Source organism: Tinamus guttatus, unplaced genomic scaffold, assembly GCF_059628265.1.
Source record: "Tinamus guttatus ecotype Peru unplaced genomic scaffold, ASM5962826v1 Tinamus_guttatus_pri_ptg000287l, whole genome shotgun sequence".
Classification (NCBI taxonomy): domain Eukaryota; kingdom Metazoa; phylum Chordata; class Aves; order Tinamiformes; family Tinamidae; genus Tinamus; species Tinamus guttatus.
Window position 1 is genome coordinate 984,689 of NW_028288821.1, and position 26,762 is coordinate 1,011,450.

At 44.7% G+C, this 26,762-nt stretch overlaps 1 protein-coding gene across 1 annotated transcript in view; it reads left to right on the top strand.

Annotated features, from left to right (window-relative positions):
• Window positions 1–26,762, top strand: part of IL1RAPL2 (interleukin 1 receptor accessory protein like 2) — a 305,871-nt gene that overhangs the window by 264,825 nt on the left and 14,284 nt on the right. The window contains exons 6-7 of the mRNA XM_088527440.1: window positions 18,463–18,592; window positions 24,781–24,926. Of these exons, the coding sequence (XP_088383566.1) occupies window positions 18,463–18,592; window positions 24,781–24,926 (276 nt within the window). The remainder of the gene's footprint in view (window positions 1–18,462; window positions 18,593–24,780; window positions 24,927–26,762) is intronic.

Below are 26,762 nucleotides of genomic sequence, written 5' to 3' on the forward strand. Positions count from 1 at the left end.
TCAGTGATAGCATTTTTTTTTTATTCTTGCGTTTAACTCTGAGATCTTCTTTCCTTAAAAACAAAACAGACCTTAAAAAAGAAGAATCATTATTACTGGTCCCTGGCCTTTGTTTTTGACTAAACAGCTGTACCTGGCTGAGTTGTTAACAAGGACTCTGACAAACATGAAGAACTAAATACACGGAAAATTCCTTCAGCAAGAAATGAATAGATACTAATGATAAGTTCAAAAAATAGTATGTCATCTGGTGACATGCTCTGTGTGGGATTGGTTTCTCATTACTGCGAGCCAAGTCAAGTAGAACTTGCAGTTTGCCCTTTACTGTAATTTATATCCACTAAAGCTCTAAACAGATTCATGAAAGATGGCACCCAATCCATATCTATCATGTTTTACGTCTGGGTGAAGAATATGGGTATTACTTTTATTAAGTTTCATGAAATATCTGCTTTTATATTAAAAGTGAGAGGTGGCTCTTTGTCAAAGTTTATTTAAGATGGGTTGGGGGTTGAGTGTAAGAGGAGAGGAGGCTGAAGAAGGGGAGAGAGGAGGTTAGTTACGTTTTTTTTTTAATCTTGAAAAGGGTAGAGAAGACCTTAAGGGCCCTTAAACCCTTTCCCCCTTTGGGGGGAAGTGCGTGCAGGAGACTTTCCTGCATAGTCAGAGCCATCCATAATGCGACAATATTTTCTGCAAGGCTTCTTAAACACATTTTTACCAAAGTAAATTGATCCTGACAGAAGTCGTCCTGTCCCTGCACAGTTCTCTCCTGAGCAGGGACTGCCACTGTGCTGAGGTTTGCTGGGTTTGTTACTCTCCACTAGGGACAGGGCAGAGTCTTTGCAATATTAGGGGCTGTAGCTGTGCTTCTCTTCCAAAATACTTTCAAACTTGGGGACTGCAGATGGCTTGGAGCTTGCTAATGCTACTCTGAAATAATTTTCTGAAATACCGAATCCCAGAAATAATTTACGGAAGTGTTTTCTGCAGGAACGCTTCAGTAAGCCAGCAGGTCAGCATTGGGTCACCTTATTGATCTGGTGGTGTTTTCCTTCTGGGAAAAGCTGCAGTGACTGCGGAGCTTTCCCGGCTTTCCAAACCGCGCTCAGCCCCCGCCTCAGAGCCGGTGTCAGGAGCGGTAAGAGCAGAGCTGCAGGTGGGCAGGGGGCTGCTCCTGGGGCCTTGTTCAGGCCTTAACCATCCACGAAGCCCGCGCAGCACAATGGCAGGAGCAAGGCCAACGGCACACGGAAGGACTCTTGGCCATTAATAAATCTGCAGCAATGAAACAGCAGCAGAGAGGGTCGGTTTCCAGCTGGGGTCAGGTTGGTCTCGAGAGGTGCGTGCTGAGTGCCAGGCTCCTGCGCATTTCCGAGAAATCATTTTGCAATCAACCCGAGCAGCCGTGTTCTTGAGTCCTTCTCTGTCACCACCTGTTGTGAAACTTTGGACTGTTGCTGCTACTCCCATTTTACAGCAGTGTGTGGAAAATTTAGGTCGACGTCTGACAAAGTGCAGCAGTAATCGGGTGGCTCTCTCTGGGGTGGTGTTTAACACCCGTGATGTCCAGGCATTGCTAGCATCATCGTGGGTGCACAGAGGAGTCAGAGTTCCAAGGATAAAGCTCAAATTGGGTATTTTCTTGCAAAATACTGAGTAAATAAATCACTATGGTTTGTCTTTTTTTGTTGTTTTCAGAGTCATAAAGCACTGCAGTATCTAAGACTCTCATCTGCCAAATGCAAGTATTTGTACTTAACCTGATAACAGTTGGCATATTTGTGTGTATCAAACTGCAGATAAGGGAGCGTTTGGAGGACCGGCCTTAGGCAGCACAGGGGAAGGTCCAGGGCAGGTATTTAGATTGCAGTGGGAATCTCCTCCTTTCTTGGTGCAGCACTATCTGTCTGAAACACACATTTGGTCAACTTTTATTAATTGTTTTAAAGCTATGCAGTTAATGATAGGTATTCATTGTATGTCTGGGCCATCTAGCAATATAAAAAGTATGTTCTTTGTAATAAAAGATTTAGGTGCGTCTCATCCTGATACCAAAACTTCCCTGAGTGAAGCCAGAGTCAAGAGCAAGTTGTCAAGTCTGTCCTTCAAGCTGCATTAAAGATGTGTTTTTGTTGTATGGGTGTGTTTAAAAGGTCTATACAAAATTTGCCGTTGCAAACTTGAGGCTAAGAGAGAGTAGACAGTCCTGCTAATCTTTGCAGATAATCTTCAAACCCTTTGAAGCATGTACTTCATGAGTACCAGGTGGAGTGAGATTTTTCTCATGTAACTTTGTTTTTTATCAAAAATAAATTCCTGCAAGTTAGCACGTAAAGAATTGAAGGGACATGCTACCTAAACCTGTTAATTGTGTGCTGCCCTTGGGCAAGAGCACAAGTTTGCTTGGGAGCAGAAGTAAGGGCTGGTGTTTGGTTATGCCAGAGGAGCAGGGGTACAAACCTGGCTCTGCCAAAGCTGGGCTTGTTGCTTCAAGGGGGAAGCAGGTTTCACAGAGGAGCTGGGGGCTCTGTTAGCAGCTGCAGAGCCTCCTGCACAGCAGCAGGAACTTGATTTCTCTTGTTTCCAGAAGCAGTCCAGGGGCCAAGTGAGTGAGCCCATTGCTGCGTTCTCTGAGGCAGAGCCGAGCTCAGAGCTTTCTCCTTTCTTGGTCTCCTGGTACAGGCTGACCCTGCAAGTCCACCCCAGAGCATCGCTTTTGTTTCCCCAATCTCTTTGAAACCATCTTCCTGGTGGGAATCAAGGGATATGATGAGATGGACTAGCTGTGGTGATAACACGCTGAGGCTTTGGTAATGCTCTTGCTCTTTTTCCATGGTACTTAAAGTCACCTTTCTGCTCTATCTTGGCCTCCTGGCTCCTTGCTCGATTACATTATTAAGTGAGAGTCACTGATCCTCAGCCTCTTCATGTCCCCCCAGCACATGGTTATGAGCATTCACCGTATGCCTCCAAGCCTGGACGTGTGCCGGCTTGGAAGGTGGTTTGTTCACAGGCCTGGGATGCCCCCCTCAACCCTCCGCGATGATCACGGCCTCAGGATGCAGCCTGTAAGCAACTCTGGGCCTGGCACCACGGGGAGCCCTTCCAAAACTGTGTCAGCAGTTTGAAAGAGAAAGGTTTCTGGCAAAAAGATATATGGGATGTGGAAGCACTGGGTAAAGCAGAAATATTGTGTCCCACAAGAAAGGCTGCTTGCTTTCCTCTTCTTTCTCTGTCCCACAGCTGAATAATGTCAGGATGAATCATCCGTATTGTGTTCTGTGCTTACATGAGTGCCCTTGAGCGCAGGCTGTGCCTTTGGATCCCCATTTTCAACAGGAAGTCCTTTAAAATTTTAAACTTGCAACTAACACAAATTGAAATTTTGGCTGGTGGCACCCAATAAAAGAAGGCAGCGGCCTAATGCAGTCTCACTAGCTCAGGACTGAGATTCAAAATGCCAGCACTAGTCACCACCTTTTAAAATTTAAGCATCGCTTGTGCTTACAAATTGCTTTTTTAAGTGAAAATCTGGTATGCGAGCAGCTCTCTTCAGTTCCAGCCGTAACAAGAGGTACATTTCATGCACGCGTGTATGGGGAAAGTTCTGGGATTGCATTCATGAAATCTCCCTCCTCATCACGGCTCTCTGCAGAAGAGAAGGGGAAGAGAAGGGGTTTGCGTGAGTGAGGAAGATCTCAGAGGCTGAAGGCTGCCTCTGTGCTGCTGAGCAGGGCAAAGGGCTGTGCTTGGGTTGTCACCCACCCCACTGCTCTTGTGAGGTCTTTGGGAGCGGATCCGTTGTGGAACTGAACTCTGGCAGGAATGAAGAGCGGCAGCAGGGAACGCGTGTGCTTCTGGAGCGCAGATTCAATAGATAAACCTGAAGAACCTGCCCAGCGCTGGGAGAGTGGTTTCCATGGTTAATTTTCTCTTTGTGATACTGATTTTTCTTATTACGTTTGAAATTGAGAGCGCTTTGTTCTGCATTAGTAGCCAATGGCAATAAGCTGTAGAGATGAGACTTCGCGGAGGTATAGGGCAGGAAGAAAGAAAAGGTGTGAAAAATTGAGATGACAGGGTCACGTTGGTGACTAGTGATGTGCAGGAAGGAAATTTGTACCCAGTGAGCTTTGATGAGCAGTTAGAGGAGGAGACCACGCTAGGCAGGGATGCCTTTAGAGACCAGGTTGGCATGTCTTGAGCGCAGGTGGTGTAAAATAAAAGAAGACGGAACCATTTCTGTTTGAAATGAGTGTACCTGAGAGGCAACTGATATTCTCTCTTTTAAGATGGAGACATCTGAGCATATTTTCAGTTGGGAGGAACCCAAGATGAGCTACAGGTGGCATCTGTGTGTCTGCACCTGGAAGGGAGACACCAGCGTGTGCTGGTGGCACTTCCACCACCAGCACTGGTGGCCTTGGCAGGCGTCACCACTTGGGTGTCTGTGCAGTGCGAACGGCTTCTGCGACCCTGCCCTGCCAAGTCTGTTTGCACCCAGGAGCTTTGCTGCCCTGGCTCTCTGTGCAAGACTTCTCCTCCGTCCCGCTCAGATGTGGTCCCCAAGTGCAAAGAATGTAATTAGCTACTTTTCCAGAAGTTTAGTGCATTGAAAAATACTGGGGATGGGGAGGGGTGTAAGATTTTTTTGATTGGAGTAGCCAAGTCTCCCCACTCCACCCTCCCGGCAGCGTTTCGAGGTGATTGAAGGTGGGAAATGAAAAGCTGTAGCTCAAGGCAGGCCAACCAACTCGTGTGAGGGGCACGCGCGCTCCTGCGCTGGAGGTACGTAAACCTTGTCTCCGTTCAGTCAGATGTGAAATTCCTGTCTGCGAAACGGCCCTTGCCTGGGCGCTGGGGGCGCGCGTGGCCTCGCGTGAGGTGGCAGTGCCGCTCGTCGGCGCCTCGCAGCGCGTCTCGCCTGGGCTTTCCTGCGGTTCTGTCTGAGCGGAAAGTGCCGTCGCCCGGGCCCTGCGCGGCCTGCACAGGGCTCGACACCACGAGCAAAGTGCAGGGCGCTGCAGTCAGGGGCGCGCACGCTGCGCGTCGCGTTGTCCCCTGCTTCGCCTCCCGCGGAGGTTATTGCCTGTCCCCTCGCGGATCCCTGCTGGATACGGAGGAAGCCTTGAACCACACTGAGGTTTAGTGCTTCGATTCCTTGAAGCTCCCTCAGCGCTCCTTTGTGGGGTCGTCTCTTCCAAATGCTGCTCCTGAAAGGGAGATGTCTCCCTGCTCTCGAGTCAGTCCGGCCTGTGGTTTGAGTAGTGCAACGTGGGAGCGCTTTCCCGATGCCTCATCCAGCCCCGGGTCCCTGCAGGCAGACTCTCCGTCAGAGCAGAGCCCACCTGGCTGCCGTGGCATGAGTGATAGTGAAACTTGCCCACAGCCGTGCAATTCAGCAGGGGCAAATTCGGATGATGAAAGGGATGAAATGCAGCTGCATAGAAGGCAAAATATTAGAGGCCCCCAGTGAAACAGCAAGATATAAAGCATATCGGGAAGAGAAGCTTGCTGTGCATCACCGAGGCAGCACAGATGTCACGTTGTGGACTCAGGCTTTGGGAAGGAAGAGTTTAGTCAAGACAATTCCTGCCAAACTGAACTGAATTCATTTCTTTTTCTGAGCCCTAGCCCAGGAAAGAATTAATCAGATAAGGAAATAATATTGCTTTTTACAGAGAAGTAAAGGAAATTTATTTAGACAAGCTGGTCCCCAGTGCAATAGTTGGAAAATGCTACCCAGCCTTTTCTGCCTCTAATATTCATCGGAGTTGGCAGAATAAGACGTGGAGAAGAATGTCTGCAGTGTTGAATGCGACAGCCGCCGCAAGGCAGCGAACAACCCAGCCCCTGGGGTGCCGCCTCCTCCGAGCGCCGGGGTGGGAAGCCGCGGTGGGACACGGGTCAGCATTTCTGTTCTGCGTGGCAGAAATTTGGGGCTTGAACTATTCTGGACCACTGCGGGATTTTTGTTGCTTTTCTCTCCTGCTCTGTTTTGCTCCATTTTGGATGGTAGCAGGAGCTTTCCCAAGAGAGAGAAGCACAAGCCTGCAGCTGTCTCTGGTTATTGTAGATGTGAAGGCCACAGCAAAGTTTCTAGCACTAGAAACAGCTCAAATAGACACTTCAGTGTCAAGATTGTTATGTTTTCATATTAGATCTTTCAGAGAGCAGCTTCTTTCCTTTCTTGCTGCAATCACAGCTAAGAAAAGAGATAAGCTCTAAAGAAGAGGAAAGCTTTTTACTCTCAGGAAGGGTTTTGTAAGATCCTGCACCTCGCTCCTGGTAGGCAGGTCATGATGGGGCATCCTAGGACTGCAGGACTGCGTGGAATCAAAGCCTTTCTCTTCGGGAGGCAGCTGAGATGTTTTTTTTAAACCAACCACCTAGGTTTCAAACTCAATTCTCAGAAGGCTGCTCTGGGTTAACTAGTAAAATAGCTCACCCAAACGGACCAAGAGTTCGTGCAGAGCTGTCTGCAGCGTGTACCTTCCCTCTCCTCAGCGTGGTTCAGACTCATAGCGTCTTCCTGCAAGCTCTGATGTCCCTCGCCCCCAAAAGTTGTCAGATGTGCACTTGGATTTTTTGTTTGCTTGTTTTTTTGCAAGTTCCCTTGTAACCACATTGACTCTGCAGCCAAATTTTAACCCACAGGTGATCTTTTAGGACTTGATTCCTTGCCAGGTATGTGACTCTCAGACCTGCATTATGACACAATCAATGTCTGCATTATTTTTTTCATTTAATTTTAGGGCAAAGGATCTGGTCTCCCACCCTTATATTTGCTTTCCACATCCCATCAAGAGCTGCAAAGCTTTTCTCTGAGCCTGTGCTCCTCCCATGTTATGACTATTTGTGCAAAGAAAAAAGTTTTGGGACAGACCGGAGGAGTTCTGCATTGTGAACTTTGTGATTTGCTACTTACCAGGGGAACTCGGGTTTATTAGACCTCTGTGTGACTAAAATTACATTTAATATGTGGTTAATGTCAGGACAATTCGCTTGTTGTCTTCTGCAAACCAAGGCTGTCAAGAGTAAAAAAACAAAGCCATTTTCAGCATGGCACATACCTGAACTGATAGATTACGTCTCAAGTCACTGAGCATGAGGGGATGCCACCGTATCCCCTTGGGAAGGAATAGGCATAACTCAAGAAATTGCCTGAGTTAATAAAATTTCTTACGGCCCTTATATCTTTAACTGCTTGCAAAACTCTTGTATCCTGCCTATGTTAGGTCTTATATCTTGGTTAAAAGATCCTTAACTCTGGGTTCTGATGGGAATTAAGAAGAGAGGGGAAAAAAAAAAAGAAGTAAAACTACTTCGAGTTTATTAGTGAGTGTTTTCAGCCTGATGGACATTTTTTTGGAAAAAGGTCAATTTTGCACTACTTACTTTTTCTACCATTACTTCTTTTTTTCAGTAAGGAGAAATAAGTGTTTTCTTTAATTCTGACAAACGAGAAGAGATTAAGCTTCCCTGTAAGTTTTTTACTGAGGAACTGCAGTGTAACACTGACTCGCGCAATGAGCAAATTACAGATGGTATCTATTGAACTGTGTTTTACCGTCTTACTCTCCTTATGTGTTATCTCTAAATCTAAGTAAATAATAAATGGGAATTATTTACTGGAGTTGGCTTGGAAGAAAGGTCATTCTTTGTGGCTGTAGATTTTCTTTTCTACTTTTTTTAATATATACAGCCTTTATTTAAGTCTCACTGTTGCCCTGGCTCAGCATAACACTTAAATGCCTGCTCAAATTTAATCAGCAAGGAAACCTCTCCCTATTCAGCAAAATGTTCAGGCGTTTGCTGAATTTTAAGCACATCAGTCAGTTGTTGCTTCTCGTTTGAGCACAAGCTGATCTCAGTAGCTTTGTCCTCAATGGTCCTTTTATGCCGGGCAAGCGGGAACGTGCGTCATCCTAGCACGAACCATGGCCAGCCCTGTCCCCTCTGGATAAGAGCCAGCTGCATTGCCGAGGCTGAGCAGGTGACCGTTGCGGTCGTGTTCGTTGTCGGGGTGGCCAACATCCTGCTCTCCACCTCCCTGAGCAGGACGCAGCACCTTATTTCAGGAAGGCTAGAAAGGTTTGGGATCAAAGGGGTTGCAGCAGTTGCCTCCTCTTGCATCTCCCACCTTCTCTTAGCCTTCCCATTCTGTTCTCCTGCCTTGTGTTGGGAGCATGACGGGTCAGCAGATCCAGGAAATGACTCATGGCATCGAAAAGCATCAAGATTAACTTCTGGACCTTGTTAGCCAGAGCAGTATTTATTGCTAGACCCTTACATGCCTGCGGCAACCCACCAGGGAGTTATTTGCATGCTGTTTAGGGAGAATTAGGCTTTTTGTTAACGTCTCAGTACAAAACTGAGAATGAAAATACGCAGCCGACTCCGCTTTAGACCCAGCGGGTGTTTATTTCAAAGAGCCCAGTCTTACTTACAGGGCAGGACATCCTCAGCATGAGGTGCAAGTTTGCATTTGCTGCCTCTTTTCTAAGGAGGAATATCAATTTTATGCTCTTCATCACAACGTGTTAGCGCTATCGTTTGCATGTTTAAATATCAATGAACATAAAAGTTGCACGAGGTTTAGTGTAATTTCTTTAGAGTCTGTGGCTCGAAGGTCCCCCGTCCCCTAGCAAGCGGGAACCCGCTGGGAGAGACTTTGCCTTTGGATGCCCCTGACGGCAGGGGCAGCCCGAGGCCCCGGCTCTGCCCTCGCCCGTTACAGTTTCCCACACACTCATAATCTCGTGCCCACGCAGACTTTCCAGGACTGTTTCCAGCCTGTTTGGCCCTTTCCAAGGTCCTGTCCAAAGCAGGTACCAGGAGGCGTTTGTTTTTTGGTGTCCAAGGTGTCATTTTTGGTAAGTTTGGAGCAACATAATAAGCGCCAGCACCCAAAGCCATCACACCCTCCCCTGGCCTCTGTGATTGCCAGCATCAAGGACGTGCTTTCCTCTAAATCTTTTTTGTATTTGTTTAAGAAAAGTTTGTTTTCTTCAATAACGTTTGTGCACATGAGTGCCCACAAGAACCCAAGGCAGTTTCCGAAGCGATGCCGGGGCCGCGCAGCCCTCCGCGGCCGTGCGGGAACCGCTCCGCGCACCCGTCCCTGCTGTGATCGGCGCCGCCCAAGCTCCAGTCCCCTCTGGAGCTGCCACCTCTGCCTGAGCTCGCTGTGACTAAGGGCTTTGAAATCCCTCACCCTAAGGCAGCGTCGAAAATGGGATTTCAGATGATTGAGATGGGGAGGGGGGGGTTGCTCTGTGAGGTTCTGCTTTGATTGATTTTGATTTTGATTTTTTTTTAATGTTGTTTTCCAACAGGAGCTTGGAACATCTGATAAATTTTTATCAGCGACATTTCAGCCTCATGTGTGGTTAAGTTTTGTTTTTCTCTTTGTGTGAGAGTCATGGTCAATAGCCATGGCTGCAGGCAGTGTTTCCACGGGGCTTGGTTCTGTTCTTGAAATTAGAAATGGGTTAGGCTGTAAGGAAGGATGGCAAATACCCCGACTCTGTTCTTAGCAGCAACTTGTCTAGAGTGGGAGCTGGTTTTGTTGCATGTTTGGAGTTTTGCAGCTTTCTTTTAGCTAGTTGTTTTTCCCTGCTTTTTTCTATATATGCCATTTGCTCAGTTAAGTCATCAAGAAGAGCACAAATATCTCATGGCCATGTGATGTCTTGGGGCGTAAGAAATAAGAGCAGAGCAAAAAGAAAGTTAGAATTAAGGTCATAAATTACTGAGGTCAAAACAAGACCTAAAAATCTTTTGCATTTTTCTTGTCAGAGTTTTTTACTGAGTTCTTAATGCCAGAGACTTGCATTAGTGAAAGAATTCTTACACGAGTGAATAGCCAGTTTAATACATGTCACATACTGCCACTTATTTTCCCCACATATCAGTGCAGCTGTCAAAATATCATTTTAGTGGCAAACATGCTGTTCATAACACTCAGTTGTATTTAGGGGAAGAGCACCTCCTTTAGACTGTTTCTTTGCAAAAATTTGGAGAATGAAGCAGTTTAGGAAAAAAAAAAGAGAAATTATGTATATTTTTAAATGCTGTTAAACTGATTTGAAATGGCTAGAGGCTAGTTAGATTCTATTTCAGTATAATTTGACCTTATTAAAGCAATTATTATCACTAAGTAAAGCAGGTTTCTTTATGTATTAATTTTGTTTAAAATGCTTTCAGTTCATTAATTCCTGGGCTGATGTTTAATTATGCAAATGTTTGGAAGTCATATCCTGGTTAAAATCTGTTGGCTGCTAGAATAGATTATTGAAACAATATAGGATTTTCTAACTTTTATTTTTTGCCAACTAAATAATTTGATTTGTATGTGTATTGGTTCCACTGAGTCCAATAATGCTCAGACCAAACAGTCACTGCATTTCACCAGACATTTGTCTGCATGGAGGTAACGTGATTTAACTCACAGCTAATTATGTATTTTGTAGAAAAATTAAGTAAAATAGGCAGAAAAAAATAAAAAAGAAGCCCAGGTACCTTATCTAACACTGACTTTGTAAATCCTGTTGTACCAAATAAAACAAGGGCGCCGTGATCATCTCATGCTGCAGAATGGACAGGGGACAATGGCAGAGAGCTGGTAAGGTACCTGAGGTGGATGGGGGCTGTTTGGTTGGTTGTATATTTGGTTTTTTTTCTGTTTGTTTTTTCAACTGTATCTAAATCCAGTAGTGGACAAATCTGTGAAGAATTTTGCAGTGCTACGGTAGGAAGTGACAGGAACAGATGCTAGAAGGGCTGCAAAGTGGTGCTGCAGTCCCTTGCTCTGGTGCCAAGAGGACTAGGAAACGCAGGTGATCGGATGTGCGGGGTGACATGAGCAAAACCCAAGCGCAACCCAACTCCCGCTTCCAACTGCCTCCCACTTTCTCCAGGAATTCCTCCCTTTTGGGCTCTGGATGAGCCCTAGCAACATCCTCTGCGTGACCTGGAGCAGCTGGGCAGTGCAGACTGATGAAGCAAAAAAAATGCAATTTCTATCCAGGCCTTGGAACAATTTACCAAAACTCAGGGCTGACCTGATTTGATTCTGGTGGTTTTACATGGAGATAAGTTGTTGGCTAGGGCTGCCAGCAAGGACAAGTGAAACTTGTAAGCTCTTACTGTAAGCAGTACAGTGGAAAATAAAGGAAGATGAACCTGAAAGGAAGGGTGTGGGGTTGCGATTGGGAAGAAGGAAGAGGAAGATCTGGGAAGATCTAGAAGATCTGGGAAGGGTCTGAGGTGAAGCAGAACTAATAAGCAGGTAGTTGCATTGACGCTTAATAGGGACCATCATTTCCTGCTGATCTCAAGACATGTTGGTGGCCAGTGTCTGCTCCAGTCATTCTGCTCCATGGAACCAAGGGGGTGGGGTTGAGAAGAAGGAAGGGAACGTGGGGAGGCTTCTGTGAGCGTGTCCAGGGGAGGTCCAGAGCCAAGGAGAGGAAAAAAGATAGAATCAGACTGGGTGCCGAAATGAAGGAGGCCCGAAATCTGCAGGGCAAGCATGAGCGTTGAGGGCAAGTTGACGTAAGTGGTTGTGGTGGGAGTTCAAGTGGGAACGTCAAGTGGGAGACAAGATTGAACTAAGAAGAAAGGAAAGCCAAAGGATGGGAACCAAGGACTATAAGTAGAAATGACTTAAAGTGAGAAATGTAAAGGAGACAGCGCAGCGCCAGTACTCCCATCTTGGTGGTTTGCTTAGCGGAGTACCTTGATTTATTGCGTTCCTCGTTTTTGTGCCTGGGATTGCAGTTGTTCCGGGGTGGATGCACCATGTGAGGACGTGCAGGCTGGCTCTGGTGCGGGCAAAACGAGCGCTCTGCTGGCGGCGCATCCCAGCGCGGGGTTCAACCCTGCAAGAGGGCAATCCTGCTGCCTGATTTCTAGAGGTTACAGCCTCCCTCGTTTAACACCAAACTTTTCTACATTGGTATTTATTGCTCACCGCGTTAGCCCAGGATGAAGGGGTGAGCAGTGATTTTTTTCAATCAAGCTGATGATGTTGAACCACAGGGGACAGATCCCGAGAGGTACCAGGTAGCTCTGTAGGACTGGATTGGCAGCTGCAGCATCCTTCAGGATTTGACCCTGGCATGGATGTGATGGGAGGTCTCTGAATGAAGAGAAATTACCTGATTCTGGAACAGCGAAATTGTGAAATCCTCTTTTAAAGTAACATGAATGTTCTGGAATAATGATTGCAGGCACCTTGATTGTGTACCTGAACCTTTGACTAACTGAAACTTTTAAAGGTGACCTTATGAACTTGACAAGTGCAGTGTCAACCTGCCTTGTTCAGGACACGCTGGGTACAGGTGCTGGTCCAAGGATGCGCAGCTCAGCTGCAGCGTTTGCTCTCGGGTTGCAAGAGGGGCCTCGAGTGTCCCCACTGCTGTCCTGGCACCCGTGGCAGCAGCTCAGCACAGAGCTTTGCCAGCTCGGGGCCCCGGTAGCCCAGCAGCATGAGGCTCCTTTGCCTCCATCCCGGGAAGGTTTGGCTGGGGCTGCCCGGCATTGCCAAGCCTAAGAGAACAGCGAGAGGATGTCCTTGTCTTGCAAGGGACTTAGAGAAAAATTCCCTTTTCTGCAAGCTGGATAGACGCTACCACACACAGAGATTGTTTTTCATGAGTCAAGGTCTGCGTTGCCCCTGGCATTTATTTTGTCGATAAATTGCAGGCATAAGCTCTGTCTCCCGTATCTCCTTATCCAGGATGTCCTTCGGAAGAAACAGGAAACGTGTTCTTTACTTCACGGTTGTATACAATCCAGCCTGCCTTGCCAGAAGAATTTAAATCAATGTGCTGCTCTTTGGCCAGTTTCTAGCACTTGTAGAGCACATTAGAGCAATAATGTTCTTGTCAGTGACAGGATGATTTGCCTTGCAAACCTCACAGCCTGAGGAAGCAGGTTCGATCCTGCAGCCGGCCAGTCGAATACGCTTATTGAGATGTGATAAGTAACCTGCCTTCCTTGTCCTCTGCCTCAGCAAGCAAAAGAAACAAGGCCTGGGAAGTGTCTGTGTAGCATCTGCATGTGTCAGGAGCAGGAAGAAACACTCCTCTCTATCAGCCTTCAGGGAAAAAGACACAAGCACCGTTATCAGCTGGGAGCTACAAGATTCATATGCATCGATAAGGAAGACTTGGAGTGACGGGATGTGCTCATCTTCCCTGCCACACGTGTACAGCATCCTGCCCCAGAATACATAAAAGCATTGGCATTGCAGTCAGTGCTGTTAATGGAGATGGAGATACAAATCTGGGTGGGCGAGTATGTAGAAACGAGTGGATCTCGCTTGTTACAGAGGGAGATGTTCCCCTTTGCACTGGGGTGTTCTCCAGCTGGTACCGCTTTGGCACTTGGAGTTACTTCTGTCTCTGGCTTGGGAGGACCAGCTGGGCCCTGAGTCCCCCTCCCTCTTTGTAGGCACCCATACAGTGGTGTCCGGGACAGGACAGGTCACAGAATATCAAGCTTCTAGCCTGGTTTCACAGCACTGAAGACACCAACCACGACCTCATGTGCTTAACTTTCTGATAATTGTTTCCACACTACGTTAATCCCTACAGGCCTGAATCAACAGCTGCAGCAGAGCTGAGCATAGGCAGTGCCGTGTAGTCCCTAAACCTGTCCCCCTCTCTGATTCATGAAGCCCCTTCACGTTTCCTTGCCCTTCGTTTCTTGGGGAGCCACAGAAGAGCTCTCTCCCTTAAGGATGTGGCAGGTCTTGTCAGAAAAACACTTTATTGACAGCAGTTGATTGAGTCTTTCGAAATACATGGTACGAGTTAGGTGTTTTTAGAGTTCAGTGAAAGGAAGCAAAGAGGGGGGAGCAGTGAGATTCAAAGGATTCCTATTGCCACCAGAGAGGTCTGGCTCTGCTCCGGGCGTACTTGTGCAGCCCTTCCTACTGCTGCTGTCTAATTTGGGCAGTCAGGATGGGATTGGGAGAATGGAGGCAGGGGTGGTGTTATGACTATCTTTTATTCCTGTAATTATTTCTTTGAGTTTCTTAAGAAATAAGCAATTGCCCTGAGCTCTGATGAGTAACAGCCTGGACCTTCCATGCAGGGAGATGCCAATGTATTGCTCAGGCTCACTGTGAGTGCGGGTGGATGGGGTAAAAGAATGTTAAAAAAAAAAAGAAAAAAAAAGTGAAAAAGATGTTTCAAGCTATAGAAAAATGAAAGAACGATCCGCAAATGGCTTTGATGACCTTTCAATTGAGGTAATTTGCTCCAGGAATGAAAGCCTGATTTGCTGGAAGAAGAAAGCACCAGCAGAGTGTAGACGTGTGGGAATGTGAAATGTGTTGCACCCTTGAGTGGGGCTAGCAATTTTCAAAGAAATCTCTGAAGAATCACTTTGACATAGGACAGGTCTTACAGTCTGCGAACAGCTTTTGTTTTCTAGCTGGTCAGTCGTTCAGCCTTGACATTTAAGTTTTTAAAGGATGGAACAACTTTGGGGGTTTTAAGCTTCATTTACTCGCTGCTCGGCGTGTGCCTCGCTGCAGAAAGCGTTTGTCATTCCCTCTCGAGGCACATCAAGGCCGCGGTGAGCAGAGTCGTGCCCTGCTGCATTATTTTGCAGCCCCTTTTTCCACCCTTAGCCAGGACTCCTACCCCCAGCAGGCAGCTGTTTTGCTTGAATAGTTGCATTTCTGTAATCCTCTTCTTTAGGAAAAGAAAAATGTTCAAATATATCATAGAGTTCAACACACATGTATTGTGGAAAAAGGTCAGATGAAAATTTTACAGTAAGATTTATCCATAAAAATCATTTCTGTCGCCAGTGGTTGTGTCGTATCAGCTGGAAGTTTGCAACAAGCCTGTCTAATGGAGAGAATAAGGGGAAAAAGCTCAAGTAGAGGCTTCTGTGTGGATCCCGAGGCTTTATGGCAGCAAGGTGACCCCAATGAAGCAGCACGACCAGGGGTGTCTACGAGGAGGCTTTTCTCCTGTCGCTCCATGTTTCTTCAGGCATTCCGTTAGCTGTTGATTCACTGCAAATCTCTAGTCATTTTCTGTAGTTTTCAGCAAATTATTTTGTTAATTAAAAAAGTGTCTGAGATGTCTCTCTGATTTAAATAGAAGCCTTTTATAAATGGGAAACTTTCAAGATGCCATATGTTCTTGGAACTTGGATGTTTTTAATTAGATGATGCAAGGGGAGTTTTTCTTAACTGGAGCAGTTGATAGTGGAGTGCAGAACAGCAGTGACGGTGTCAGGAAGGTTGGGCCGCGCTTGGGACGACTCGTCAGGGTTGCAAAGTGCCTGCTAATTCCTTTGGCCTGGGATGCCACCTCAGTATAGCCTGGCTTGACTTGGAGGCACCCCCAGGCGGGCCCTGCAGCGGGCACATTCCCTGCTGGATGCCTATTCCTTCCCCATATTCCTGGGAATGTTCAGGAATTGGGGCCTCAGTGTTAGCCTCAATGTTTGGCCTCAGTGTTAGCATTGCCTTGCTTGGGGTGAAATTCAAGGAGATGTGCCCTGTTTCTCTACACTGCTGGGTAGGAATTGGATGGAATTCCCTGAAAATCAGGGAAGCAGGTTGCAGCCAGCTGTCTTAGCGTGGCAGGAGTAGGCAACCTCCTAGCTCTTTTGTAGCACAGGTATCTTGCCTGAGCTTGGGGAAGGGAAGAGCAGTGTGTGGGTGTTTGCGTTTGGATGGGATCTTGAGGTGTCATCAAGCCATTCTTGCACGTGATCCTGTGCAACACGTTCTAGGTGGCCCTGCTTGCGCAGGGGGCTGGTCTAGGTGATCTCCAAAGGCCCCTCCAACCTTAGTCATTCTGTGGTTGTTTCTGCCTAAGGATGGATCAGCTGAACCCAAAACAAGCATCGTTCTGCTACTGAGATAAAACTGTGCTGTTCTGTGTGATACAATTGCTTAGTGCTTTTTGTGCTGGGTGATGGGTTAGCAGACGAGATGGACCGTGGGTTTATTCAGGTGTTGCCAGTCCCCTTGGTTAAATCACTTTATTCTGCAGGTTGTCCCTGGGGGCAGAGCTGGGAAGCAGATCTGCACGGACAGGTCCAGGACACCCAGCCCGTTCAGTGACGCTTCCTCCCCAGCCCCGTCCTGCCTTTGTTGGCTCCAGAAGCTCTGTACCAACAGCGATTCTTTAGCTCTTCCTGTTTGTACAGAAATGTTTTTATTTCTTCAGACCAAACACACCACCTCAGGCTATGTACACTGCATGTATAGAAATCTTAGACTCACTTTAGAATATTTTTGTTTCTTCATTTTTTTTATTTTGAGTAAAAATAGCTGTTTTGAGGAAAAATAACACACCCTGCAAAATACTCTGCCTGTAACGCTTAATGCCCAGCATGGTTTGCCAAGGAAAGGGCATATACTGTCATTGCTGATAGGCCATATCTAGCCTTTTTCTTTTTTACGTTGCTATAACTGTCTTTTTCCATTAAAATCAAGCATGGACTGAGCAGCCACATGCTAGGAGTCACTAAGTGGCATTTAAATAGACACATATCATGACTCTGAGGCAGGCAGCACGAAAGACCTCGCACCTGGCGTTCGGCAGGTCGCAAAAATGTGAGATGGATGGAGCCAGAGGCCCAAATTGTCCCCTTGGCCCAGGGAGGCGCCAGCGCCTCGTGGGGCCAACCCCATCCCCGTGAGCGCAAGAGGCACCAGAATAAAACCGGCTTCTCTGGGGTCGTCTTGTGGTGCAATTAGGTGTTTGCCTGGAAGTGTTGCTGGGTTCTCCATCAGCTGGTGAAGCTCAAAACATCAGGGCTGTGAGACGTGCAGAGCGGTGCTTGTCCAGCCTTTTGTGTCTGCTGAGCATTTGAGCTGGTCGTGTGTAATCTATAAGCACCAGCACGTGGTCAGAGGCCAGCTGTGGTAGCAGAGTTCATGTGAATATGGAGATAATGAAAGATATTGTAAAACGTTTTCAGGGCAAATATTCTGATTTACTTTCCATTTTTGTCTTTTGCCTTTTTTTTTTTTTGGAGAAACATAGTTTAACTGTAGTGCAGTAATAAAACTTTCTTTTCTTGCTGCACACTGATGTTTGAGAAAGACCTGCAATTTGGCCTCTTGAAAACGATTGAAGGGCAGCAGATTTTCAGTGGCTGGGGTGCTTGCTGGGATGTTCCACATCCTGGATTTTCAGTCTTTTTTTGACAAGCCTTATGCTGGACACTGAAATTATGGACAGACAACAGCGAGCACAGCTTTAGGGGGTTAGGCAAAGACGTTTTAGCTTACGGCTCTGATGCACACCCAGTCAGTTGTCCCTGTCACACAAGAGGTAACAGCTAAAGGTGTAGAGAGTCTGTTAGCTCATGCTCAACCAAGCAGCGTGCTCAAAGTGACCTGCCCTTCCTGAAAAGTAGAGGCCTCCTCTATTTCAATGTCAAAAAAGTCTCCTACCAGCCCTGTGAGTGAATAGCATAAAAAAACCATTTCTTCCAAATATACTGTAGTCCGTTATTTGGACTCTCTGTATTTGATTCCAATCCTGGAAGATGCGTAGGAGGCTTCGTTGCCATTAGATGAGGCCTGGCCTCCGTATAAGCTGGTAGCTTCATAGCTACTTTGTGACCTCTGCCAGGTAAAGGGGGCAAAGAGAAGTGGGTGCAACAGCTGTATTAGAGTACTCAGGGAATGGACATGGATCTCCCGAAGTCCAGGCTTCATTTGGGGCTTTTTGTCTTTCTTCTGCAGGCAGACGACCATCTGTCCTGGCAGCCTAAGCATTGCAGAGTGTTTGACTAGCTAGCTAAAGTCCTAGCCAAACAGAAACCATCCAAACACTGAACACTTGGAGAGAAATCAGATCTAGTTTCCAATTTTTATTTTCTTTTTTTGGAATATTTTTGAAGAGCTGGAGGGGAGAGCTCTTTGCACTATTACTTGAGCAGTGCTTTGAAGTTTGGGCCTTTGCCAGAAGGTGTTGAAAGCAAAACGAGTGGTGTTGGGTGCTCACTGGCACCTCTTACTCATTGGAGGTCTTCAAAAGCCCTCTGAGTAGCTTACTAATACTTCATTAACATTTGTTTTCTATTTAAGTGAGAAAGATATTAATACAATGTCTTTTTTACAGGTGGATAGACAGCTGCAAGTAAGTTCAGTGAAATCCCTGCCTCTCCAGGGCACTCTGCAATCCTGGTGGAGCTCCCACGAGTCTTTTTAACAGCCAATGTGATGTGAGCCTTCACTGCTCATGAAATGATGCATAACCTCAGTTTGATTCCACAGCGGTTTCCTGCAAAATCAAATCCACATCATCCTTTTTCCTATGGTTTATAGTTTCTCTCCTTTTTTATTTTTACTTTTTTTTATTTTAAGTGGAGAATTTCAGATAAAGCGTTGAGAATTGTTGTAATCCTTCTCTCCTCAGCAGCCCTGCCAATGTCTCTAACCCCTGCTCTGGTTGTTGTCCTCAGGCAACCCGCTGAGCGTGGCCTGCAGAGCCTTCTTTGGATTCAGCGGAGAGTCGGGGCCCATGATCTACTGGATGAAAGGGGAAAAATTCATTGAAGAATTAGAAGGTCACATTAGAGAAGGCGAAGTCAGGTACTTTCTGGAGTATTTCCTCTTAAGTATATGGTATGTCGCAAAAGGCTGCTTTATTTTAAACAGGCTTTTCATATGAGCTGTCTAACAAGTGATGAATGACATGGAAGCAGGGCAGTGGGAGCTTCTAGGGGATAACCTCTGGAGTAGTTGCTGTCCATGCTTCTGAGAATCCATCACTAAATCCCCATGCTGCCGTGTCTCCAACCATTTTGGGGGTGATTTGATCCTCATGTGGAATTGCTGCTGGCCACTGCCCCTCGGGGCAGCCTTTGGCAAGATGTCATTAATTTCAGCATCACTGTTAATCTTAAAGATGAATAGTCCCCTGTCAAGAGCCCGTACTTTTTTTCTGCTAAATGTGTTGGTTACCCGTGACATGGTTTTCAATATGGGCTTAACCAGGACTTTCTAAGGACAGTAGCATTTTTCCTCCACCCTTGCATTTAAGGGAGGAAAAAAAGACCCTGTGTTTGGGCATCTGATGTCCAGCTTGCACTTCGCTTGTTCCAGATGCCAATTTGCATATGCTGTAATGAAAAAAAAATACTTATATCCCCATGAAAGTTCATGAATTTTGTACCTGACAGGATCTTCTCATCTCCCCTGATAAATAATTACTAGATCAATAGCTCTTTGGGCAAGGACTAAGCTAGTATTAGAGAATGGACAAGGTGGTCCCAGCTCCCACACACAGATGAAGAACATAGATCATAAAGAAAAACAAAGTCTTTACATGTTTCATTGCTTGCTCTTGATGTAACTTCAGAGTTTTTCTTTTATTCTAAAAGTAATTTTGGGGACCAGGCAGAGAAAAGATTCCTTTATTGTGTGATCAGTAATTGGAATTCAGTCCATAATAACCACTAGTAATAACCACTAGTTATTAAAATAAACTAGCTGGTCCAACATTGCTTCATAATTGCATACAAAGTTTATCATTTATTTTCAGAGGGCTTTAAGTGTACAATCCCCTTCTGGGCTTCTGACACAGAAAACAATTATTGGAAACTTCTGTCATTGCAAGTAATGAGCATTTGATGCATTATATGAACAGAGTGATTTTGGTCACATTCCTCCTTCACATCAGAAGGACAATTTGAGGTTTGAATTTAAAGACCTTCCAAACTGGTCTCTTATGTGCATTTCTGTGAGTGAAACCAGAGTTTGAAAAGGTTGTTCCTGTATGTCTTTGCCCCATTTCATTGCATATTCTTGATTCAAATCATGTTGCAACTCTTTCCTCTCTCCACTAAAATGCTCTGACTCAGTTTATAGATCCCTCACAATTCAGTGAGACTTCAGTAAAGCTACTTAACACATAGCCCATCTCCTGCATCACAGCCAGCATTAAAAGCACAGCATTTACCAAAGCCTGCAGCATCATTACCAGCACTACGAGAGGCCATCCCTTCTTTGATTTAAAAGTAGCTATGGCAACTGCAGTAGGAACTTTTTGCAAATTACTTTTCCCAGTGACAGCTCTCACTTAGGCATTCCATTATAGGTACATGGTCTTCACAAAGCTAAGCAGCACTAACTGTTCTCTCAGCACCTCAACCAGTCCGCGTCTTCCATCCAGTCTTATTTGTTGGGCTGTTTCAAAAAATATCATGGCTGTTGTAAGCTTGATGCCACAATGAGCTTGCCAGTTAGACGCTTTCCTTGTCACTTTGCTTCTATACGGTGCTATCCACACGCTTCCGTTAATCAGAGAAATTTTACGTAATTGAGGATGGTTACCACTGGACCAAAACTCTCTATGTGTTGTTCCTTTGATGAGTGTTTAATATCCTAACTTTACATCCCCTTCCTGAAGTTGTTATGTGAATTTGATGGTAGACATCTGACTTTTTGGTGCTGTCCTTGCCCTGGACTGTATCCATCCCTTGTGTCCCTGGATTTTCTGTGCTTGGGGAGGGAGCAAGTTTGCACACTAATGCATTGTAGGGATCTAAATCACCCATTACTTATTTACAAGACAATTAATCTGTGCTTTCATGAAAGCGCTCAAATAAGGGTACATAGACTTGAGCATTGCTGTTAAAGCCATGGAGCTGTTAGTTTTGGTAAATACGCTTGACAATAAATAATATGTGCAGCCCCGGGTTTATGGTTGTTTATTAGGCTTTGTTAGAGAGCCTCGTAACAAAAAGCAACTAATCAGCATTGCAGGGCACAGATGATGGACATCTCTCTCAGCAGCCTCATTGACTACCCTTGAATCAAGCTCCCTAAATGTTAGAAATTCACAGGGGGAAAAGGCAAAGGAGACTTTGCTTGACAGGTGAGTTTTCCCCAGCAATAATAAAAATGTCATGTAAATTGAACGAGGCTGTTAAACAAGGAATGAGCCCGCAAGCCTGCCCGCAGAGCTGTCACTTGCACCTGGTTAGCAAGGAAGCCCAGAGCAAATTTCAACCCCATCTCTCTGCCACAGCAAAGAAGTATTTTCAGCAATAAATATTACTGTCCTGTCTGCCTATGAGTTGCTTCTGTTTTCGGGTGGCACCGCAGAACACTTTTTAGATACCTCATAACGCTCTACTTGAAGAGTATGTTTGTCTTTTTTTTTTTCTCCTCTCTCCCTTCTTCATTTTTAAGTGGAAATAGTTTAACTCATTCAAGAGGTGTGAGTAGCAGTGAATGGAGACCTGTTAAATTGCAGCTTTGTCTCCTCTTGCTGCTTAATTCAGCACTCTCTCATCCACGCAAGTGAACGGGTGCAGAATGCTCAGAGCAGATGTGGCTGCGCTGTTAGGAGAGGATGCTGAAGGAGGAAGGCAGGATGTTACCATCACTGCTATGTGATGTCCTCGGTACTTTGCAGAGACGTAGGGAAATGACAGCCCTCTCCTGAAAAACTTATGCTATATTTGTAGACAATTTACAGGCAGAGGATGAGAACCAGGATGCAGAGGAGCGATGGAGACAGGAGGCCCCCGTGCTGGGTTGTTACTTGAGCTGCTTTTCTTGGGAGAGTTCTCACATGCAAGCTAATAATCTCCTATCTACAGACTATTGTTAACAATTTCTGAAGTAATGACTGAAGTTCACATCCCTGTTAACAGTCCAGATCCTCAACTATCTAAGGAATAGGAATTTGCCTTTTGTTAAGTCCCAACTCACATACAGAATAGTAAAAGTTTGGGTTAATGCCTTGATCCTGCAAAGAGACCCACGCGAAGCTTTCTTAGAGCCTTTAGATGATCTTACCAAACATGAGAATTCCAGGAAAACATCATTTCAAAGGAGAAGTGTTTGTAACTTCAGGTTCACTTAATGCATAAACACAATGGGAAAAGTATGACAGGTAATTGCAAAATCTGAAACACTGTTTGGACATTTTTCAAAGAAAACATTTTTAGTCTGAAATGAAACTTTTGACACTCTTTTTTAATTGTATTTTCCTTAAGTGATAAATAACCCCTAGACAAAATAAAATGTTTTGTTTTAGATCAAATAAAATGCTGCAGCTTGAGCAAAAAGAAAAAATATTTTTTTTTTCACCCACATTTTATCCTTTCATCCTGTTTGGGTGTTGACAAGCACCATTAATTTATGTATGCATTAAGTGGTCTAATTACTCTTACAGTTTGTCCATCAAAGTAGGAAAAAGAGACATCATCTTCTCAACTTGTGGGAACTGACATATGCTAGTAACGTTACTGGCAAAGTTCCCACCAACCCTGACAGGGACAGAACCTCATCTGTGCACATGGAACGAACATTGTTGCAGCTTTGAGGTCTAACTCGTTGACACTGTTTTCCTTTTCTTCCCTCAAAATACTGTGCTCAGTGTTCTCTGGACTAGCTGCAAAACGCAATCAGTTAAAGCTTGGATATATATTATAAAATTTTAGGTGACTGAATTTATTGGTGACACTAAATGATCATAAGCTGGGTAGTATTGGTTTGAAAAAAGAAAGACAAATAAGAGATTTAACCCCACTGGGAGCTTCCCACGCTTTGCTACCAACATGAAGTTTAAGCATCTGTTAGTATTTGCATGATAAGGCCTGTTTTAAGGAGTTGTCTTCGTAGAGATTGCAATTAACATGGAAATAAGTGGGGAAAAAAATGAATTCATATTCCTTTTTATGAAAGCAGCTTCTTTAGATGATCAGATATTATTTAAATGTAGGTTAAGGGTTGATTATTTTATTTAAAATAGATTCACAATACTAGCTTATTCTACCTAAATTGTAGTTTGTCTTCATGATTGTTACCATATGCCGATTGTAGCGACCACAAGGTAATTTGAACATTCACAAAGTGCTCCAGATTAACATCCAGATATCTTCCCTGCTAATGACATTATTTGTTTCCTACAGCATGATTTTAGACTAAAATTTATGGAACATATTGTTTACCAACAGAGAAAAAAACTTTCTGAAGTTCAAAATATTTCACTATATACACTATATTCACTATATACATAGAATGTTAATAGCTAAATGAGAATTGATTTATCAGACTCTCAAGCATTTAGACTGATGAAACACAAGTTAAAAATTAGAGTCTGCAAACAGATCAGGGTCTCTTGGGCAGTTTCTGTTCTGGTCGGAAGTGATACAAATTCAGCATTTCTTGCATTATTTTCAGCACTTGCAGTCAGGGCCAGAATAAGAAAGTGCAGAAGTGGAGAATAAATGAGGGTGAATTTGCAAAAAAGATGCAATTCAACCTTTTCTAAAGCAAGACATATGCTTGTTCTTTTTTTAAAAAAAAAAGCTTTTGCACTTTTTTTTTTGCAAGTTTTTTCAGCTATAGCAAGAGGATAAATCATTGGGGATACTCTATTTTGTGTCTTGAGATTTTGTCAGCCCACCTAAGCCTTTAAAAGCTGTATGAAGTCTTACCATAAATAAGTAGTTTAAATGCTTAGATTTTTGATTCTTAAGTGCAATGCACAAACACCTCCGTTCTGGTTTGTATTTAAATACAGAGATTCACATTTGCTGTGTGAAATGATTCCCTGACCATAAGAAAAGGTGCATTTTTTGAACACCCAAAACAACTTTGGTTTGCAATAGAGAAGTCTGGGGGTTGTTGCTGTTAGCAAAAGTTGTTTAACTGCCCCCAGAGAAACAGTGTCCGTGCAGTGCAAACAGCACTGGGATTATTGGCCCTTTCTTGCCTGCATCTGACTTCCATTAAACAACCCGAAGAAAGCATTTCTTATTTTGGTGTTGTTAATGTTATTTATAACTCTTTTGCCTCTCGGTGCACTGCGCTCTCTTTTCCGGGTAGAAGCTGCCGTTCTGGCCGCGCTGCCGCGTGCCCCGGCGCGTTCGCAGGCGGTGGCTCGAGCGCGTCGCGCGTTGGTGTTTATCCCCTTGCACGTTACGCAACAGAATGCAATCAGGATCAAATGGATCTGGAGATTATCCTTGACATTACATTTCCCTGTTCAAAGAAGCAGTAACTTTCTTGAGCAACTGATAGTCTTTTGAGGGAATAGGGTGTTTTATTTTTAGTCCTAAGTCATCGTCAGAAAACGCTTGCGTTTACTTTGCATTCTTTTTAATGTCTGCATCACAATATTCACATAAAGAGACTGCACCTCTGGCCTGAAATTGCTGGAGCTTTCAGTTCCTTTAGAGAGGATTTTGCATTTCCTCTTTGCGCTCTCAAAAGAGCAAAGAGCTCTTGTTCTTGCCACTGTCCCCTTTTCAAGTCAGGATCTTGTCCCCAAAATGAGGTATCTACAGAGTAGTACAACTTCTGCTGCAGCTTCTCCAGGCTGCATTAAAACATAGGATAAGATTTAATATATTGCCTCATAATTTGCTCAGCTATGGCTTAGTAGTGCATATTTACTTCTCTGGAAAGTGAGGGCTTATTGCTATTTTAAGAGAGACGCTTGTTTTAGCATATTAATTGCAGTGGAGCTGGGGTTAATACCAGTATTTACATGCTGGAGACCACTGCTGCACTTACTGATGCTCTTCCTGTTCTTGGTTCAGCTCCTTGGTACAAACATAGAAAGAAAAGAGGCTGTTGGACAGCACAAAAGTTACTTCTATTAAATTTCTTCCAGGTACCTTTAATTTCCTCTAAGTTCTCTGGGAGTACAAGAGACCTGGGACACTTCATATCTTGTATTTAAAAAAAAGTCAGGGTTCTTTCAGGTATCTTCCTTCCTTCCTTTAATTGAGTTGAGAAGACTGTATCCTTCCTTCTAGACTCATCAGAGAACATCTCGGAGAGAAGGAAGTGGAACTGGCGTTGATCTTTGATGCTGTGGAAGAGGCAGACCTGGCAAACTATACGTGCCACGTGGAAAACAGGAACGGGCGGAAGCACGCCAGCGTCCTCCTGCGCAAGAAAGGTCATTATTATTATTATTATTATTGTTGTTGTTATTATTTCTGAGCTCTTGCCCCCCAGGGAAGGACACGTCCCTGGCAGCTGCCGAGCCCGGGGCCGGGGTCCTGCTGGCCTCTCACAAGTGTGTGTGCTGAGCAGAGCTAAGGGCTTTTGGGCTATGTCTTCAGTTTACCATTTGTAGAGAAATTTCATGAGCTGTTGTTTAGTCTCCAGTGAACAAGCTCTGCAGGTGGTGTGCTTGCCTGGAATCAGTTGACTGATAAAGTCAGTCAAGTATTTCAGTCTAAACACCCTACAAATTTGACTTAGAGTTGATGGACAACAGCCCACAGGTAATGGTGTGGCAGAGGGAGGTAAAATGTGCTTTTCTTAGAATATGTAGCTCAGCAGTGAGGTCAGATGTTCTCCTATTTCTCCAACTTCCTAGATTTCCTGTTTAAATTGAAACCTGGAAATGGTTGCCATGCATTTTGATTTTTAACTGAAACAGGAATGAAAACATTGCAATGGGAGCTACAAATCAATGGAGAATTACCCTGTATTGTGTTTCCCTGATACTCTAGAAGTGGGAGTACCGGTACTGACATATTATCTGTAGCACAAAGCAAACCACTTGGTTTTGACTGTGACATAAAATCGTAAGCAGTGGAACAGGATCTCATTACTGTTCTCAGGTTAGTTCAACAGCCTCTCCTGTTTGTAAGGAGGGTGACGTTTAAATTTGATTGTGATCTCTTGAAAATGCAGGATATTAGCAGGGACAAAAGCTATAAAACCGTGAGGAAAGCGAGGAAGGATTGTACACTTGGACCCCAACATTAATGGGAAACCACAGAGCCATCGGCACAGGAGATTAACTGAAGAGTTAATAAACTGCCCAGGTCTCTGCTGTTATTCTTGGCTATAAGTTAGTTTACCAAAAGAGCAGAAATGTTTCCACTGGGCACACACACAGGCTGTGAACCCAGGGATGTTCCCATGTTGTCCATGCACTCGCTCAGAGCTGAGGTGACGGTGTCAGCTAAAAAAGCCTCCCCAGCCGCTCACTCCGGGCAGGAGCTCAGCCCAGGATCCCTGCATTTTTCTAACAGGAGTCTAAGTACAGTAGTAAAATAACTGTCCTGGGACACAAATAACTTGTCAAGAACTGCTGAATAAAATCAATCTGCGCTCTTAATGGAAAAAAGCAGTACATTTAAACCAAAGTAAATGTTACAGTGAGGTTGGCTCAACACTTAATTTGAGCAAGACTACCTTTATTCAAGACATTAAGGAAACATGTTTTTTTTTTTTTAATATATCAATATTTTAACTAGTAAGGAGGAGCTTTCTAAAACATATTTGGTTCTTCTTAGGTATTTACCTAATACTTTGAATATTTCAGAGCATAATCCTGTATGTAATGTGTTGTGGCTGAATTCTTCTGCATTCCTTTACAATGGAGTCTACCTGAATGTGATTGCTTATGGATTCTTAGTCACTATGGTGGCAATAGTCCACATTCAGCTCCTTCCCTGGGTTCAACTCAACTGCCTTTCCCATTGACTTCAGTGAGAACCAGTTGAGGAGAAAGGCATTGAGCAGAGGCAGTGCCCAAGTTGAGCATTTGGGGCTTTTCTCCATTGCTTCCACTGTGCAACAGAAATAAGAAGCCCCAAAGCCTTGGCCTTCTGCCTTCCTAATTCTGGAAGTGTGGACAGTTATGAGGCACAAGGATGAGTATTAGAAAGACCAAAGCAAATCCATACAACGTAATAAATACAATCTATACAGAAGGCTCTGTCCTCGGACCTTTACTCTCTGCAAGGTGTATAGGTCAGTTCACAATTGAATGCCC